Source organism: Myxine glutinosa, chromosome 10 (assembly GCF_964187855.1).
Source record: "Myxine glutinosa chromosome 10, kmMyxGlut1.1, whole genome shotgun sequence".
Lineage (NCBI taxonomy): Eukaryota > Metazoa > Chordata > Myxini > Myxiniformes > Myxinidae > Myxine > Myxine glutinosa.
The window spans coordinates 41,570,838-41,590,350 of NC_136270.1; the positions used below are offsets into that span (position 1 = coordinate 41,570,838).

Below are 19,513 nucleotides of genomic sequence, written 5' to 3' on the forward strand. Positions count from 1 at the left end.
AAGATATTTTAACTGAGCTAAGATAAAATAGTAAACCTCCCTCAATGTTCTTGTTTGAGCGCCTCCAGTGCCACATACCATTTTTAAATTAAAGTATATATTTTCCTGGCAACCATCAAAGTTTTCCGTCCACTCAAAAATATTTCCATCTTTTTTACCCAATTCACCGGTATTTAAATTAATTTTCTTATTTGTTTTGTAAATTTTTTTACCAGTTGTCTTTTCAATTATACCTATTTGATATTTTTCACATTCGTTATGTTTACCATTTATAAATGTTTTACTCACACACACACAAGTAAAAACACTAAATGATGTTGGATCTCTTAAAATTAAAATGACGAAACCTATGTTAAAGAAATATTCAATAGACGAGTCAAGAGGAGGATTTCTCCCGTTTCTAATTCCTTTATTTGCTGGTTTAAGTGCGGCGGGAGCATTGACTGGTGGTATTTCAGCAGCGGTAAAAGCTGCTAACGAAAGGAAGGCACAACTAAAAGCTCAAAAAGAATTGGAAAGACATAACAAGGAGTTGGAGAAACAAATTAGTGGAAGTGGTGTAATTGTAGATTTTGCTCAAAAACTTGAAAGTCTACCTGATAAAGCTAGATTGTTGGTTAGAGATATGCTTTCCTCTATCGCTCAAGCGGGTGTTAAACTAACTAAACGGGGTAATGGATTGTATCTTTCTCATAAATAAATGGATAAATGGTTTAAACAATTTGGAAAGAATACAACGTCAACTAGAACGGGCACTCGGTAGAGCGCATACCTTCGCCGCAGCTACTGTTCTGTACTTGGTAAAAATACGATTTTGACCTTTTCGTGACCTTGACCTTGACCTTTGACCCGATTGCTCCCAAAATCTAATCAAATGTGTCCCGTATAATAACCAATCATCCCACCAAATTTCATGCAATTCGGTTGAATACTTTTTGAGTTATGCGAATAACATACACACACACACACACACACAGACATACAAATAAATACACAGCGATCAAAACATAACCTTCCGCTTTTGCGAAGGTAAATATAGAACTTACTAAGTATTGTAAAACACTAAAAATTGATAATGTGGTTATTTGTATGAGAGATGAATTAATACATATAAATAAGAATACAAAGAATATTATTATGAATTTAGACACACAGAATGGTTCTCATTGGGTTTGTATTCATAATAGTCAGGATAAATATTATTTTGATAGTTATGGTATGCCACCACCTGTTGAAGTAATACAATTCTTACAGAATGGTGTTTATCAAACATTTCAAGTTCAAGAAATTAATTCTAAATGTTGTGGTCAATTATGTTTATATGTATTATTTCAACTCAACAATAATGAAAATTTTTATGATATCATTTTTAATCTAATATAAATGACTTATGTTGGAAAAGATGGTTCTATCTTTGGAAAATCCTCTCAGGATATTGATTTATCAAATTATTATACAAAGGCACAGGCTGAACGACAAAAATATAGTGTAAGTAAAAATATTAATATGAAGAATACTTATAAATTAATCAATTATCCAAACCCTACAGATGCAAATGACTTAATTAGATTTAGTGATTTATCACAATATATATTTTTAAAGAAAACAGCACGTTTTGTTAAACAAGTAAAATTTACAACCACAACACCTGGTTATACTGCCCATACACCTTTCCTCATTGAATTTAACTACCTGCTTACAATTGAATTTTATAAAGAAGGACATATAGTTAATATGCGAATTAATAAATGGGGGTATGATATGCCTGATTTAGGGTATAATTGGTCTTTTTCAATAAACATAGAAGACCTACATGATTTTAATCAGTCTCGTAAAGAAGAATATTATCCACTTGGTGAGGATAAGGATTTATGTGGAAGTACAATTAATAAACAACAAATACATGGTTTTAAGAAAAGAAAAATATATGATAGTATAGCGATGGTTAGCATGACAAAGAAGGAAGGTCATGAGATAAGGATAGAAAGCCAAGGAATACAAACCAATTTGGTAGTGGGAAGATGGGGTGGTATTACCTGTCATAATATTAATCTCACATATATTTCTGATACATAAATGGCAGGAAGAAGACTACAAGAGAATTATAATTTTTGTATTCAAGGATACCTACAAGAAAAGGGTGCTCGGTATTACATACCTTATGATTTGGAGCATATACATGGGAATTTTGTCATTAAAAACTGGCCTTGTACTGATATTGTTAAACCCACAAATAGAGACTTGTTTAAAATATTAAATAAAAATGAACTTCTCAAAGTTATGAAATATAAAACTCTTTTAGAAATCGTCAACAAATCTTATTGGTATCCTATTATGAGAAAAATAATTATAGATACAAGAATATCTCAAAATCCAGATGAGTATATGTATAATATTCTTTGGGGCTCAAGCTCAAGGGTAGCAAGGGATGAGGAAGGAGTTAAAGAAAAGAAGGAGGAAAGAGAGAAGGAGGAGAAGGAGGAAAGGGAGAGGGAGGAGAAGGAGGAGAGGGAGAAAAAGGAGGAGGAGAAGGAGGAAGGAGAGAAAAGGGAGAAGGAGGAAAGGGAGAAAAAGGAGGAGGAGAGGGAGAAAAAGGAGGAGAGGGAGGAAAGGGAGCAAAGAGAGAGGGAGGAAAAATATAAAAAGATGGAAATCAGTAAGATTCGTAAAAGATTGAGTGTATTACAGCAAATAAATCAATCTCAACGCACCGAAGAGGAAATTAAAGAATTAACAACTCTTATGAAGATAATGGTTTCAAAAATAACAACGTCAATGTCTTCAATTTCAGGGAGGAGATTTAAACGAGAAAGTGGTGAAGAAGAAGAAGAAGAAGGAAAAGATTATGTGATTGATGATGTTGGTGTCATTGACTTTAGTTAGTTTTTATTTGTAAATAAATGGAGGAGAGAGTGAAGGCATTCCTTAGGATTCTTTATGTTTTAAAAATAAAGATTGAAATGTATATGTTGAAAACCAAAAAGGTTTTGATACTCTGTCGGAATTTTTCTGATAAATAAATATGAGTTATTGTCTCAAATGTAAAAAGAAAACTAAATCTAAAAATATCTCATGTTAAAGCTAAAAATAATAGAGTTTATCAAAAAGGAATATGTCAAGTGTGTGGCTCTAAAAAGTGCCAATTCATCTCTCCAAAAAGAGGAGGAGACATACAAAAGTTTCTGTCAGGAAGTAAATTTACAACAACTGGAATTCCAGGGGAATTACACCTTCCAGGGTATTCTTTCTGTGGTCCAGGAACAAACTTGGATAAAAGATTAGATGAGGCTGACAATCCTAAATCTTGGTCTAAACCTATAAATAGGGTTGATGAAGTGTGTATGAAGCATGATATTGCTTATGGGAAAACCGCTACATTGGATGAAAAACATGAAGCAGACAGAGAAATGTTATATAATTTGTCTTTGATACAAAATCCTACATTGAGAGAGAAAGTTGATAGGTTTATTGTTAAAAAAATGATAAGTGTCAAATTGAAACTTGGTCTTGGTTATTCACCCTCAAAAAACTATTAGACTCCAATGATGTTATCAAGACTGAGGAGCTTTTGGCTAATGAATTACACAAACCTATAATCACAAAGTTTAAAAGAAGGAAAGTTTATTCTAAATACACCGACCACATATGGTCCGCTGATTTAATTGAATTGAATAATGACAGGGGATACAGGTATGCTTTAACCGTTATTGATTTGAGGAGTAGATTTGCCTGGGTTGTCCCTTTAAAAAATAAAAGGGGTGATACTTTAATGTTAGCCTTTAAGCTAATATTTGATCGGGATAAAAGGAAACCAAAGAAGTTATGGACTGATGAGGGAACAGAGTTCTATAACAAAATATTCATGAAATTTCTTAAGGGGAAGGGTATTAAATTATACAGCACCTTTAATGAAGGAAAGGCAGTTGTTATTGAGCGTTTTAATCGTACTTTAAAAGAGAAATTATATAAAAAATTCACACAACTCGGTTCTCAAAAATGGGTGTATTTAATTCAGGATATTGTAGATAATTACAATAATACAGTTCATTCATCAACAAAATCAAAACCATCAGAAAGATTTACAAAATTAGAATATGAAAAGGAGATTAATTTGAGAAAGCCCAAGTTTAAAGTTGGTGATATTGTAAGAATATACAAGTGGAAAAGTCATTTTGAGAAAGGTTATAAACAAAAATGGACTCGTGAATTATTTAAAATCATTGATGTAATGGATACAGTCCCTTGGACCTACAAATTATATGATTTAAATGGAGAAGAAATCTTGGGTTCATTTTACTCACACGAATTACAAAAAACACAAGTAAGCAGATAATACCCTTGAAAATAATAAATAAATAAATAAAATGTAATGGGGATACGTTTTTAAATCTGTGAACCCCAAACACAGAATCCCACAACTTTTTAGTTGGGGCTTAACTTTTGTGTGTGTATAATGGGGATATACGTTTTTAAATCTGTGAACCCCAAACACAGAATCCCACAACTTTTTAGTTCGGGCTTAACTTTTGTGTGTGTATAATGGGGATACGTTTTTAAATCTGTGAACCCCAAACACAGAATCCCTCAACTTTCCAGTTGGGGCTTAACTTTTGTGTGTGTATAATGGGGATACGTTTTTAAATCTGTGAACCCCAAACACAGAATCCCACAACTTTTTAGTTGGGGCTTAACTTTTGTGTGTGTGTGTATGTGTGAGTGAGTCATAATAATATACAAACCCTAACCCAACCCCAACCCTAACCCAACCCCATCCCTAACCCAAACCCATCCCTAACCCAACCCCATCCCTAACCCAACCCATCCCTAACCCAACCCATCCCTAACCCAACCCCATCCCTAACCCAACCCCATCCCTAACCCAACCCCATCCCTAACCCAACCCCAACCCTAACCCTCACATTCAAAATCCCAACCCTAACCCAACCCCATCCCTAACCCAACCCCATCCCTAACCCAACCCATCCCTAACCCTCACATTCAAAATCCCAACCCAATCCCATCCCTAACCCAACCCCAACCCTAACCCTCACATTCAAAATCCCACCCTAACCCAACCCCATCCCTAACCCAACCCCATCCCACCCCTCACATTCAAAATCCCACCCTAACCCTAACATAATCTTTTTTTTTCCTTCTTTTTTTAAATACGTATTTCATTTTTTTTTTCTCCTCTTCCCTCCAATTCTGTCTTTCAAGGCTTTCAAGTTTGAAGAAGTAGAAATGGGAAGAAAGAATTTTCCAGCATTTTCTTCCTCGAACTTTCTTGATATTGCTTAAATCAAGCGTCATTAAACAAAGAACATTGTTCATTGCTTTAGAATGCAAAGAGTCTCCAAGATGGACCCCACAGGTAGAGTCTCCAAAATAAAACCAACTTTCCAAGTTCCCAAGGTATAACCACATTCCTGTTGAGCCTTCAAGATAGGTATCACATTCCGAGTCATCAAAACAAAACCCCCATTCCGAGTCTCCAAAAATATAACCATCTTTCCAAGTCTCCAAGGTAGAACCACAATTTTCAGAAATATTGGGGGTTTCCGTGATATGTCTTACATAGTATAACTGCGGACCATCAGGGAAAACTTCCCTTTCCCAATTTTTTAGGGTTTCTATGATGTGTCTCACATAGTATAACTGCGGACCATCAGGGAGAACTCTCCTTGCCCAATTTTTTAGGGTTTCTATGATGTGTCTCACATAGTATAACTGCGGACCATCGGAGAATTCCCGTTTCCCAATTTTCAGAAATTTGTGGGTCTCCAATGTATGACTTGTATTCTGACTCATCAAGGTAGAACTTGTTCAGTGGGTTTTGTTTTGATAACTCACAACAAGTATCATCATGGTAAAACTCTTTTTCAGGATTTTGTGGATCTACAAGGTATAACTCTTTGGCTGGATCATCAAGGTAGAACTCGTTCTGGGGTCTTGGTTGTTCAAAAAGTCTTCAAACAAAAAAATAACTTCATCCCAAGTTGTGTTAAAAGCAGAATTTTCATTTCGTATCTCAGATACAATTTCCTGTGAAAGAAAATAACAATGTATTAATTTAATACAATATTTTTATTTGTATAAATCAAGCTCTATGAATATTAAAATAAACTTTGTTAACTCTTACACGAGTCTCATCTAAAAAAAAAAAAAAAAAAATTAAATAAGTAAATAAATAAATAAACAAACTTACCTCCATTGATAAGAGGTTCGAGTCCAGTTCATCAATCTGAAGGTTGAGTTCTACACAGGTAGTAGGACTCCAAGGAATAGCAAAGTTATCCCAATCCATTTCGGCATAGTAGTCCATTCTCAAGTGAAGCAGAAAGCGTGTTTGAAAAAGCCTGTGTGGTCGGTGCCTTTTATAAGAAGGGCTGGGTGTGTGTCATTTCCTGTGGAAATTCCCTGGGCAAACCTGGGCGTGTCTTAACTGGAAATGATGTGATGGAAATTCCCTGAAAATGATGTAATGTATTACCTGGAAATGATACAATGCTGAAGAGTTTATAAAGTGGGTGGGACTTAACAAAGTGGGTGGGGCTTAGCAGAAGTGGGCGGAGCTTAACAGAAGTGGGAGGGGTTAGCAAAAAAGTGGGCGTGGCTTAGTAAAAGTTGGGCGTGGCTTAACAAAAAGTGGGCGTGGTTTACCAAAAAGTGGACGGAGCTTAACAAAAAGTGGGCAGAGCCTACCAAAAAGTGTGTGGCACTGGAGGCGCTCAAACAAGAACATTGAGGGAGGTTTACCATTTTATCTTAGCTCAGTTAAAATATCTTAATAAAGAACCAAACTCAAACATCTTTTTTGTTAATATATTAGATGGTGAAGGGAGTGGCAAGAGAATTAAATTATTTCCCACGCATAAACAAATATTTGTAGGGTCGTTGTTTGAGTGGGTCAAAGATGATTCACCAGATGATGTTAAGAGTAAAAGGTTAAAAGGTCCATAAGGTCAGAAGGATCACAGGTTCACACAGAAGGACCATTGTTTAAGTGGACGAATGAATAAGGATAACATGTCAAAAGGTTAGAAGGTTCGTAAAGAACAGGGTGAGAGAAATAGAGGTGTTTAGGGGCAATGAGGGAGGGGAAAAATTAACATGTAAGTCAATGGGAAAATGAGAGTGTCCCAGAAGCAACATATATACACTACTCATATATATATATACAACAACACAACAACATGCATTTTAAGGCCATTTTTCCGGCGAGAGCAGGGGTTCGCCTTGCGGTCCCCATGACAATCTTCTCCATTTTGCCATATTTTCTGCATCTATCCTTGTTAACCCCCTTGCCCGCATTTCTTCTTCCACCATCTTTCGCCAAGTCTTTCTCGGTCTTCCCCGTCGTCTACTTCCTTCTACATTCATTTCCATCACTCTTCTCAACCAGTCACTTTCATCCTTCCTCAACACATGACCAAATCATCTCAACCTGTTTCTCTTCACAGCATCAATCACAGGCTCTATTCCCATCATCTTTCGCAATTCATCATTTGTCTTCCTCTCTCTCAACGATACTCCACACATCCACCGAACCATTCGCATTTCCACCCTTTCCAGCCTTCGTTGCTGCTCTACGTTCATTACCCATGTCTCGCTCCCATAAATCATAACACTTCTCACACATGCAGCATGCACCTTTCCCTTCAGCTTCAACGACACTCCCCTCCTCATCAGCACGCCACTCAGTTCCCGAAACTTCTTCCATGCACATCTCACTCCAGCAACCGTTGCCGAGTCTGATCCACCTTCTCCATTCAGCATGTCTCCAAGGTAGCAAAATGTTTTCACACCTTCCAGCTTCACGCCGTCTCCAAGATCCAACTCAACATTTCCTCCATCTGCAGCTCCCTCTGTGCACACCTTACATTTGAATGTAGCTGCCACACTGGTTAATGACCGTCTCAGACCACTACATTTTTGATGAACCCACTCAGCGCACATTGTACATTGAATGGAGTTCACTCTGACACCCTTCCTGCACACAGCACATGGCCACTTCCCAGTTCTTTCCACCTCACCACATGCTTTACCACTTGCCATCACCTTCGTCTTTCCGATATTCATCTTCAGACCTTTTGTCTCCATACATTCCTTCCACTTGTTCATCTTTTCCTTCAGTCCATCTATACTTTCCACAATCGACACCAGATCATCTGCATACTACAACTCCCACGGTAAACCCTCCTTTACGTTCTGAGCCATCACCTCCATCACAGCTACAAATAGTAGTAGACTTCGTACCGACCCCTGATGCACTCCCACCTTCACCTCAAACTCACCACTGTTCCCGTCGTTCGTCCTTACAGCTCTGCACGCTCTTTTGTACATTGCCATCACTACTCTGATCAACCATTCCTCCACTCCTAACTTCCTCAATGCCCATGTCATTACTTCATGTGGAACCCTATTGAATGCTTTCTCCAGATCAACAAACCCAATGAACAACTTCTTCCTCTTCTCCATGTACTTCTCCTGCAACTGCCTCACAATAAAAAGCGCGTCTGTTGTTCCTCTTCCTGGCATAAATCCAAACTGCATTTCGTCGATCTTCACCTTCTTCCTTATCCTCCTCTCCAACACCCTTTCCAATACCTTCATTCCATGCTCCAATAACTTTATCGCTCGGTACAAGCCACACTCCAGAGGGTCACCTTTCCCCTTGTATCGAGGGACGAGGGTACTCAGTTCCCAATCCACTGGAATGTGACCACTGAAATATATATAATCCACTGGAATATATATATTTGTGAGGGTGTGGGGGATACCCCAAAGAGGACTGGTTGTTCATAATTCACTGTCACGTTACCAATAGGATTATTGACGGTATGGGTGTTGCGTGCACTCGGTTATTGGAGCCACGCCCCTTTAAGAGGAGCGGGCGGAAGTGACGGGACAGGGGGGGGGTTTGTTTAGACTAGTTCCGGTTTGGGGAAAAAGGTATTAAAAAAAAAAAAAGGAGCCTTGAGCTATTCAAGAAGTTTCAGCCTTTTGTTGCCTGTAACTCCTACAAGGGATTATTATTATTTGGTTATTTAACAACCTGTTTGTACCATACATCCAGAATTTCCCATATTTTAAAAGAGGCTGTCGATTTGACTGAAAGATTTTAAATGCTGTTCTAGTTGTAAAATGTATTTGTTTATTTTCATTGTAGAACGGGCCTTCTTTGATGAAATGATGGAAGTGTCAAGTAACCATCACAGCCAGCATTTTACTCAATTTATCTCGGATGATTATATTCACATAGATCAGGGAGAGATTATTGATCTGGGCCATAAACTGCTGAAGGTTGTGGGGCTTTGAACTGCTGAAGTCGTTGGAAAAGCAGAAAGAGCCATTTGATTCCATTTGATTCTGCACCTCTGTGGTGCGAGGAAAGAGGTGGCATGTTTATTGTTTCTACATGTATCCAGAGAAGTAAAGTAAGTATGGCTAGTTCAAGCTAGATGAGAAGAATGAGAACTCCTCATTTGGTGAACGATTGTAGTTGATAATTCTGCACAGCAACGGGCATGGAAGTAATCGTAGAAGAGGTATAAGAGATGAAACAGCTTTGCATTGGAGCTGAAGCCTGCCTGCAGAAAAGTTGCCATCCACAAGTCAACTTGCCGTAGACTGCACTCCATCAGGATACACAACATAAATGGAGGAACTCAGCCAAATATTAGTGAGCAATATTCCTCATAGGTAAAACTTGGGATTTATGAAGAGCCAACATTTGGAAAGAAATTAAGAATACCATCCATTGGTGATGTGACATAAGCTAGTAGAGCATCAGTAAATCTGGCTTGACAGAATCCATATTGGTGGTTGCTAAGTAAACTTGAATTTTATAGGAATGACAAGAACTCTTGATGACGACAGTTTCCATAACCTTAGAAAGGGTTGAAATGAAATAATTTTTGCAGTAGTTTGATTTATTGGATTGATGAACTCTTCTTTTCTTTTTTTTTCGCACAGGGAATGTATGTGCATGTTTATGAGATGCCGGAAAGATCCCTGTAGAGTGAGAATGTGTATACAGCTGAGTAAGATCGGGAGCCAGTTCTGGGACACACTTTAAGACAATAACAGGAATGCTATCAAGACAATTTGCCTTTATAATGTTTACTATTGAGAAGGGTTTGTCAGATTCTCTTTGTTACCTTCACCACCGAAGGTGGATGGAGGTTGTTTTGTCACCCCTGTCTGTCTGTGTTCTGTCTGTTAACAGGATATCTCAATACGTTGTGGATGGATTCACACGAAATTTGGTGGAGAGGTTGGGTATGTGAAAAGGAGAAAATAATTGGATTTTGGTGAAGATCTGGATCCGAAATTTTTTTTTAAGCGATTCTTCACCATTGAAAGATAGGGCAAAAAATTATATATAGCACAATATCTCAAGAGGTTATGGATGTATTCGGACGAAACCTGGTGGACAGGTTGGGTTTGTGACATGGAGAAATTGTTTCAATTTTAGTGAACATCTGGATACGAGAACTTTTAAAAGATTTAAGTGATTGTTCACCATTGAGTGATTCGGGCTAAAAGCGATATACAGTATAGCATTATATTTCCAAAAGTTGTGGACGTCTTCTGACAAAGCTCGGTGGATAGTTGTTTAGACGGCACAAACAAGCCGATTAGAGTTTGGTTCAGATCTGGATCCAGATCTGGCCTATCAGTGGGATACAAAACGTAAACTGTTCAGCCTGGTGTTGGTATGCTCTCTTCCGAGTGCCGTTCTAGTTGTAAAATTTATCTGTTGATAGTGGATGGTTGTGTTGTCTTTCTAGAAATGACAAAAATGGAGCGGGAGTCAAAAAGAGTTGCAGCGGTATGTGCGTTGAATTTTGCGTTATAAGAAATTGAGGCATCAGAGTTGATGAGGGATTAGAAGGAAGATTCACAGAGGTTGCAGGAGATAGATTTGGCAATGGACCAACTTGCAGATTTCTTTAGATTGACTGATAATCAAAGTCCAATGGTTGCATGCCTCATGAGTTTTTTAGAGGGAGCAGACTTACATGCTTGGAAACAAGTCTTTTTTCGGTTGCCTGCAACAGAGCAGGGATGGTTAAACCGTTTTAGAGATGACTGTACCAGATTTGATAGTGTTGGAGAAACAATGACGTTTCAAGAAACATTTCAGTGTTTGCAGTGTAGTTACAGAATGACCTGGAGCTAAATACTATTTTTTCCAGAGGAATTCTGAATACATCTGGTGTAGAATCATCTCATTTAGTATGAGCAAATTGCCAAAGTAAACACCAAGTGTATGGCTGTGATTTGGAGGGTGTGAAGGGATGGCTAGTAGAAATATGATGACGGTCTGAAACGGCCATGGTTGTTGATGCAGGAACCTGATATTAAGGGTTGTGCCTGGAATCGAAAACCAAGTCAAGAGTGTTAGTGAGGTGATTCAGATGATCAGAGATCTGTTCTGTTTTCGTTATCTTGTTAGTTTGTTCGTAGGTATTTATTTATTTTTCAGCTCTCATGTCCATGGGAGAGCTTGAACAAATATTAAATGCCAGACACCGACATGAGGTCCAGAACTCTGAAGTGATTTGAATCGGGGATCCCATCATGGCGAGCCAGGTACTCGGAAGGTATCACAAATATGCCCACCTGTTACTTTTGTCAGTGCTTTTGCTATTTCGTACCTGGCACTAGTTGCCATCATGTGAGCTGTTGAGGATGAAGATAACAGTTAAATAAAATAAAGAGCAAAGGTAATTTGATGAAACTTCACAACTATTACCTCATGACTCGTCTCTGTATGAACAATTTATTAGATGTGTTGAAGTCCTATTTGTTGCATATCATAGCTCTGTTCAATTTTCTGATGTTCAATTCAAGCGTGAGGAATTTTTTTGTTCTATTATTTAAGAAGCTTTAAAGAGGGTTCTTTGCATTTGTTTTTTTTATGTCACAACAAAGTGCAGTTTTAAATAATTTCCTTTTGCTTTGGTTTGAAAGGACATTGTAGATTCGGACAAGGGATTCATCGAAGATGACAAAGTCACTTTTGAGGTGTCCGTGCAAGCCGACGCACCGCATGGTGTTGCGTGAGTAACCCTTCTAATTGTTCTTACTAGGGCATGCCCGTACTATATATATATCTAAAATTATATCCCCCCCCCTATTTACATGAAATGGTTTGGTCCAAAGCGAACGGCTTGCGAGTGGTGACAATCCCCCCCCTCTATTTACATGCAATGGTTCGGTCCAAAGCGAACGGCTTCCGGAGTTTGGTAAAGAAATCGCCATCGCGTACACAAACGCGCAGGAAAGCGAATGAATCGCAAATTCGTTTTTATTAGTTGTAAAACATAATGCCCAATTATTCAATTAGCGCCAACGTATTTTGGCTGTTTGCAATTTAATCGCAAGGCAAAGTAGAAAGAGAAGAGGGAAAAAAAGAAAAGCCTTGCCTTGCTGCAAACAGCTGCTGCAAACAACAACAACATGGAAGGCTGCACTGTCCGGAAGTTGGCATATCGCAGTTACGATTATTTTAGTGTTAATGGCCAATTATTCAATTAGCGCCAACGTATTTTGGCTGTTTGCAATTTAATCGCAAGGAAAAGTAGAAAGAGAAGAGGGGAAAAAAGAAAAGCCTTGCATTAACGCATTAACGCTTGCATTGCATTAACGGTTCGGCACACGTGATAGCTCGCTGCTCTCTGATTGGTTGAAGCGTTTTTTGGACATAGCTCGGTAGGTACTTGTCCGATTAATTACAAACCTTGAAAAGGCACATCCTCGGGTCCCCAGCAATATACCTGGCAAGTTTCAAGTATATCGGACCCGTGGTTGTCGAGAAACAGCGGTCACAGACAAACACACAGACACACAGACAGACACACAGAGATTACTGGCATTATAGATAGATATCTGCTGTTTTTAACAAACCTTTTGGGTCCAATGCTGTCCGACTGGGCAGCTCCATCACGCTGTATATGTCCTGTTGTCTGTAGGTGGGATTCAAAGAAATACACAGGCTACGTGGGTTTAAAAAACCAGGGAGCCACATGCTACATGAACAGCCTGCTTCAAACGCTATTCTTCACAAATCAGCTCAGGAAGGTACTTGTTTCTTCTTTGCCTCGTGCTGTTGCCACCTTGTATGGCAAATTGTATATTGTAGATTATTTGGATTTTTTGTATACAAAGTCATGGCTCGTGGAAGAGCTAGAACATAGAACAGATTAGGCCGTAACATACCAAAAGGAACAGTAGGAAGAGGGGGGAAACACCAACAGCAGGGCCGATCGATAAACTAGATGGACATGGAAGATTTCCCTTCCCAAAGCAAAAGGGACACAAAAGGCAAACTCTCAGACAGTAAAAAACGCGAAATTGCAAAGATTTGGGCTTGAGGATGATTTCATGGGTGTAGGTTGGGATGGTTTCCATGGTTGGGATGGTTTCATTGAGGATGGTTTCATGGATCATGGTTTTGGATGGGAGATGATCTGAGATGGTGGTGAACAGCTGTCTTGAAGACCTGGAGGGAAGAATGGGATTGAAGAGAATGTGGAAGTTGGTTACACAGGTGGGGAAAAATGTGTATTTCAATCATCTTTGCATTGCTGTCACCTGCTTTTCAGGCGGTGTACCAAATGCCGACCGAGGGAGATGATTCATCCAAGAGCGTACCTCTGGCACTGCAGAGGGTGTTTTATGAACTTCAGCACAGTGACAAGCCCGTTGGTACAAAGAAGCTCACAAAATCCTTCGGGTGAGCCCGTTTCTTTGAACACCTGAACCCTGACTGTTGAGTGGTCACCCATTGTGAACGGTGGGGCCACTTTGCCATTTGGGTTTGGAAATTAAGAACTGACTATTTATTTCACATTGCAGTTGGGAGACCTTGGACAGCTTCATGCAGCACGACGTGCAGGAGCTCAGCAGAGTGGTAAGTTACGACATGGGGAACTGCTATGAGCCTGAGCAATTGGCATTGACGGAGGAAATTGGTGTCTCGAAGCACGGAAAGCCGTGAACCTCACGTTTGTCACGTCTCATGAAAAGATTGTTTTGTGTACTTGCTTTGGCCGGAAGTGCAGCATATCTTCAATCTTGCTTGGCATATATATTTGCTTGGCCATTCCCCATCACACTTGCTGATGGATGCCTTGTTAGTAATCCCTGGCCTGTCTTTTACAGCTTCTTGACAATATGGAAAATAAAATGAAAGGTACATGTGTGGAAGGTACTATATCAAAGGTCTTTGGGGGAAAGATGGTGGTGAGTTCTTGTTTATTTTATTTCCAAACTTCTTTTCAAATGTTTTTGTGCATCGGTTAATGGACGGTTCGTGCTTGGGTACCCACAGAACAGTTCTGGTTTTGCTCTTTGCTTTGGCAGTTCTAACGTTGACATGTGAGATGTGAACGATTTAAGGTTATTAGTCCCCTACCAGTATACACTGGAGGGGACTATAGGTTTGCACTCCGTCCCTCCGTCTGTCAGTCTGTCCGTCCGTCACGCAAAGAACAGTTTTCCGGACTTTTTTTCTAAACTCTTAATGCTAATGATTTCAAACTTGGTACATGGTTTCCTCATGATAAGGTACAGATGAAGTTCGAACTTCACGACGTTTCGATCATTTTTGACAAAGTTATGGCACTTTGAACTTTGGTAATTCCCCAACAGTTTTCCGGACGACAGACTGTGTAGGGGACATGTAATGCAGCGCAATACTCAGAATGCTTGTTACTCTTGATAATGTACTTGGTACTTTTTCTTTCATTTTGATTCCCATAACACTTATGTGCTGTTTGTGTTGCAGTCGTACATTCAGTGCAAAAACGTGAACTATCGATCGGAACGAACGGAGGATTACTATGACATTCAACTAAGCATTAAGGGCAAGAAAAGCAGTGAGTGACATTATTTTGATTTATTTTTTTCATTTTAGTGGTTGGGCCTATCAATGGCTGTTTGCTCTGCCTGATTATGTTGGACTTGTATCGAACTTTTCACTAAATTTGTTTGTACATTTCCGGAAGTAAGAAATTTTGAATGAGGAAAGTGGCACCTCTGTCCTCACCAACCTCTGTTGTACCCTCTGCCTTCAAGATCATGTGAAAATTTTACCACATAAGGGAGAGCAAGTTCTCACCAGCCTTGGCTCTGCCTTGTCGCCTCTCGAGTCCCCGTTGTCCACTTTGCAGATAATTTGACATTTTGCGATACAATATTGCATCCTCTCCATCCCCGTTGACAAACCAGCAGCAGCTGCAGCGACTACAGGATTAGCAGCTTGTCGAACATTTTCAACGTGTCTTTTAATCCCGGCAAATTTTGCACTCACTCTGTATCTTTTGTGTGTGTGTGTGTGTGTGTGTGTGTGTGTGTGTGTGTGTGTGTGTGTGTGTGTGTGTGTGTGTGTGTGTGTGTGTGTGTGTGTGTGTGTGTGTGTGTGTGTGTGTGTGTGTGTGTGTGTGTGTGTGTGTGTGTGTGTGTGTGTGTGTGTGTGTGTGTTTGTGTGTGTGTGTGTGTGTTTGTTTGTTTTGGTTTCTGGAGTTCTACTGGCACTTTCTGATGTGGAATGCGACACATCAAAATGATCGTCATGATCTCCTGAGTTGATTAGGCTAACTAACTAAAAAGAATGAGGAAGAATTCCCATGTTTTAAACACATGCCATGTTGAGGTGTATAGAGCAGCTTAATACGTCCTTCCACAGCATGGCATTCTCATTTTAAAAGAAATAACAAAAAGAATGATACCATTGTGACATAGCATCTATCTATAATTCCAGTAATCTCTGTGTGTCTGTCTGTGTGTCTGTGTGTCTGTGTGTCTGTGTGTTTGTCTGTGACCGCTGTTTCTCGACAACCACGGGTCCGATATACTTGAAACTTGCCAGGTATATTGCTGGGGACCCGAGGATGTGCCTTTTCAAGGTTTGTAATTAATCGGACAAGTACCTACCGAGCTATGTCCAAAAAACGCTTCAACCAATCAGAGAGCAGCGAGCTATCACGTGTGCCGAACCGTTAATGCAATGCAAGCGTTAATGCGTTAATGCAAGGCTTTTCTTTTTTTCCCTCTTCTCTTTCTACTTTTCCTTGCGATTAAATTGCAAACAGCCAAAATACGTTGGCGCTAATTGAATAATTGGCCATTAACACTAAAATAATCGTAACTGCGATATGCCAACTTCCGGACAGTGCAGCCTTCCATGTTGTTGTTGTTTGCAGCAGCTGTTTGCAGCAAGGCAAGGCTTTTCTTTTTTCCCCTCTTCTCTTTCTACTTTTCCTTGCGATTAAATTGCAAAAAGCCAAAATACGTTGGCGATAATTGAATAAATGGGCATTAATAGATAGATAGATAGATATGCGATATGCGAACTTCCGGACAGTGTGCGCGTTACGAGCTGACCGCCATTACGGTACGTAATTCGATTTCTTATGCGCATTATTTCTCCCAATTCAGTCAGAGCGAAGGGCGGAAGCGAAGAGCGTTGTTATTTTTTGTTTACGGGCGTACGGGCGGGGTAGAGCGTACGGGTAGCGTTTTTTTTTTTTTTTGGCAAGGAACGGGCACCCACGTACGGGCAATGCCCTAGTATATTAATTAATACTGATAATATTAACAACATTAATAATACTAGGGCATGCCCGTACTATATATATATCTAAAATTATATCCCCCCCCCCTCTATTTACATGAAATGGTTTGGTCCATTCGCAAAGCCAAAGCGAACGGCTTGCGAGTACGGTGACAATCCCCCCCCCCCCCCCCCCCTCTATTTACATGAAATGGTTTGGTCCAAAGCGAACGGCTTGCGGAGTTTGGTAAATAAATCGCCATAGCTCGGTAACTACTTCTCCGATTAATATGAAACCTTGAAAAGGCACATCCTCGGGTCCCCAGCAATATACCTGGCAAGTTTCAAGTATATCGGACCCGTGGTTGTCGAGAAACAGCGGTCACAGACAAACGACACACACACATACACACACACATACACACACACATACACACAGAGATTACTGGAATTATAGATAGATTAGCGTCATTTGGCAATAATAACAATGAACGTATGATCCCTGGCCTGGCACATCTGGGCTTGGTGAAAGGAAAGGCAAGCTAATGCTCGAGCAGTAGCAGGCAGGTATTTTACAAAGCCATGAAGACAAATGAAAATTTGGTCCAATGGACCATTGTGCCTACGGGTCTCAGATGCTCGTCAAAAAATCCCCATCTATCCACTGACTGAACTTCACTCTGTCAAATATCTGGGCCTCAACATCATTTACCACCTCAACTGGGCTGACCATTTAACAACTTTGCCTCTAAAGCTAGTTTCACACTGGATATCCTTAATTGTTCCAATGCATTCCTTGGAATATCAGACTTGCAGGAAGGCTGCATGATCTTTGTCCACAGCTCAATGGAGTACGAGCTCCAGTATCACACCCAAAATCTTGCTTTGCCACCCACATCTTTTCTTCTGTTCCTCTTCTCCCATTTCTGGGACTCCTTACAGAAGCTGTTCAATCACACTTTTTCCTTCAGGGCTTCAAGCAAGCAGTGAACCAAGATCTCATGTTACTCTCCATCCCTCCTCGTGATATTTGCTTCCCCATTAGGTACTAGTTTGTATTCGTCATGTGAGCTTGTGCTGTTCCGCTCATTTTGCACTCTCCAAACCTTGCCTCCCTATTTGGTTCAAGAACAATGGCGCCATTCGTGCCTGCCAGAAGAAGTGAAATGATGCTTCAACCGAATCGCACATGTTGTTTTCCAGATATGTCATGTTTATCCTTTATGTCTAGCAGGAGGACGATCCCTTCCCACACTGGTCGTTTTTCCCCATGAAAGGGTCTTGCACCATTCCATTGTTCACCGCTTGATGGATTGTTTTCAGCAACTTGGTTGGCAGGGTAAGTTGCCCCTGATCCACTTTGTCCATGATGCCTGCAGCCTCTTCCACAACCTCAACACCGATCACCTTGAGGTGATGCTACACCTATACTTGAGAAAGGGCATTGACGAGAGCTTCAGTTTCAGTAGGGTCATGAAATGTAGTCTTCCCCTCTTCTTCCTCCTCTCCAAGCCTCTCTCCACCCCCCACCCCCCCCTTTCCCGACAATCCCCACTAATCATTGTCCAGCAGTGATCCACTCCACTCATTCCTGTCAGTTATAGGAGTCATCCCAGAGCATGCTCCAAAGCCTGTTCCGCCACTTCTTCAGTAAATCTTGCTGATCTACCTCTTTCAGACATTGTTCATTGAACAAACCAAAAAATCATTCAGGTACATTGTGCTGGTAGTGGAAACTTGCAGCCAAATGACTATTGGCATTTTTGGTCAGCATGATCAGTGAGCAGTGATCACAGCAAAATTTGACCTTCCAAAATCATGTGATGGTAGCAGATATCTATCTGATAGTAATATGTTATAAATCATTGATATTGAATCAAGCAAAGTAAAAAATAAAAAAATATATATATATATACAGACTTGGCATTTAATATGGAATATTTTTTTTGTGGGGGTGAACTTACTTTTCAAGATGACTTAGAACCAAAAGTTCATTGGAATTATGTTGAAATTATTCTAGATTTTGTTAATGTGACCTTTAAAAGAAACAAAAACCACATTTGACATTTCGAAGCAAATAAATTGATCCTTGAAAGTGATGTAAACTGATATCGAACTCAATTCACGGACAGTACTGTGTTAAACTTCTGTGCGTTTTCCAGAAGTATGTCTTTATTTTGCACATTAGCCAAAATTTTTTTTAACAAAAACAAAAGCTAAATTACGACTGGGATTACAGACAGTAAAATTACAGTTCAGTACTTCGTGTAACCCCCACGAGCATTCAGGAGAGCATGTACACGTTGAGGCATGCTGTTCACGAGATTTGCCAAGGTTTGGACAGGAATCGCTTGCCATGCAGTTACAATAGCCTGCTGCAATTCACGCACAGAGGCAGGCTGCTGGTCCAAGTTGTCGATTTGACACGTTAATTCTGCCCACAAGTTCTCTATCGGATTCATATCCGGTGACATGGCAGGCCACTCCATATGCTCTACACCACGGTCAGCAAGAAAGTGTTGGATCATGCGAGCACGATGAGGCCGTGCATTGTCATCTTGGAAGACAAAGTTTCCTCGAAAGGCTGCACGAACAAATGGAAGCAATGTTTCTTCCAGAATGGCCCTGTGCTTGAACTGGTTCAGGTTTCCATTCAGAACAACCAGGTCAGTTTTGCCCCCTGCATGAAAAGCAGCCCAAACAGTCACCCCACCACCTCCAGCTTGGACTCTTGGCACTATACAATCGTCGTTGTAGGCTTCATGCACTTGTCTGTGCACTCGGACGTGGCCATCTTGACGATAGACCAGAAATCTAGACTCGTCACTGAAGATCACGTGATTCCAGTGTCCTGGCTGCCATTGATGGTGCTCTCTGGCCCACTGCAATCGGTGCTGGCGGTGTTGTCTGGTCAGACGTGGCTTTCTCAGGGGACGCCTGGCACGATAG

General features: G+C 40.1%; 1 protein-coding gene across 6 annotated transcripts in view; it reads left to right on the plus strand.

The window, feature by feature from the left end:
* USP7 (ubiquitin specific peptidase 7) overlaps positions 1-19,513 on the plus strand; it is a 240,151-nt gene that overhangs the window by 115,702 nt on the left and 104,936 nt on the right. For all 6 annotated transcript variants that reach the window (XM_068127513.2, XM_068127517.2, XM_068127516.2 and 3 more), the window contains exons 5-10: positions 11,980-12,068; positions 12,981-13,089; positions 13,614-13,744; positions 13,867-13,921; positions 14,173-14,253; positions 14,798-14,888. In XM_068127513.2, coding sequence (XP_067983614.1) covers positions 11,980-12,068; positions 12,981-13,089; positions 13,614-13,744; positions 13,867-13,921; positions 14,173-14,253; positions 14,798-14,888 — 556 coding nt within the window. The remainder of the gene's footprint in view (positions 1-11,979; positions 12,069-12,980; positions 13,090-13,613; positions 13,745-13,866; positions 13,922-14,172; positions 14,254-14,797; positions 14,889-19,513) is intronic.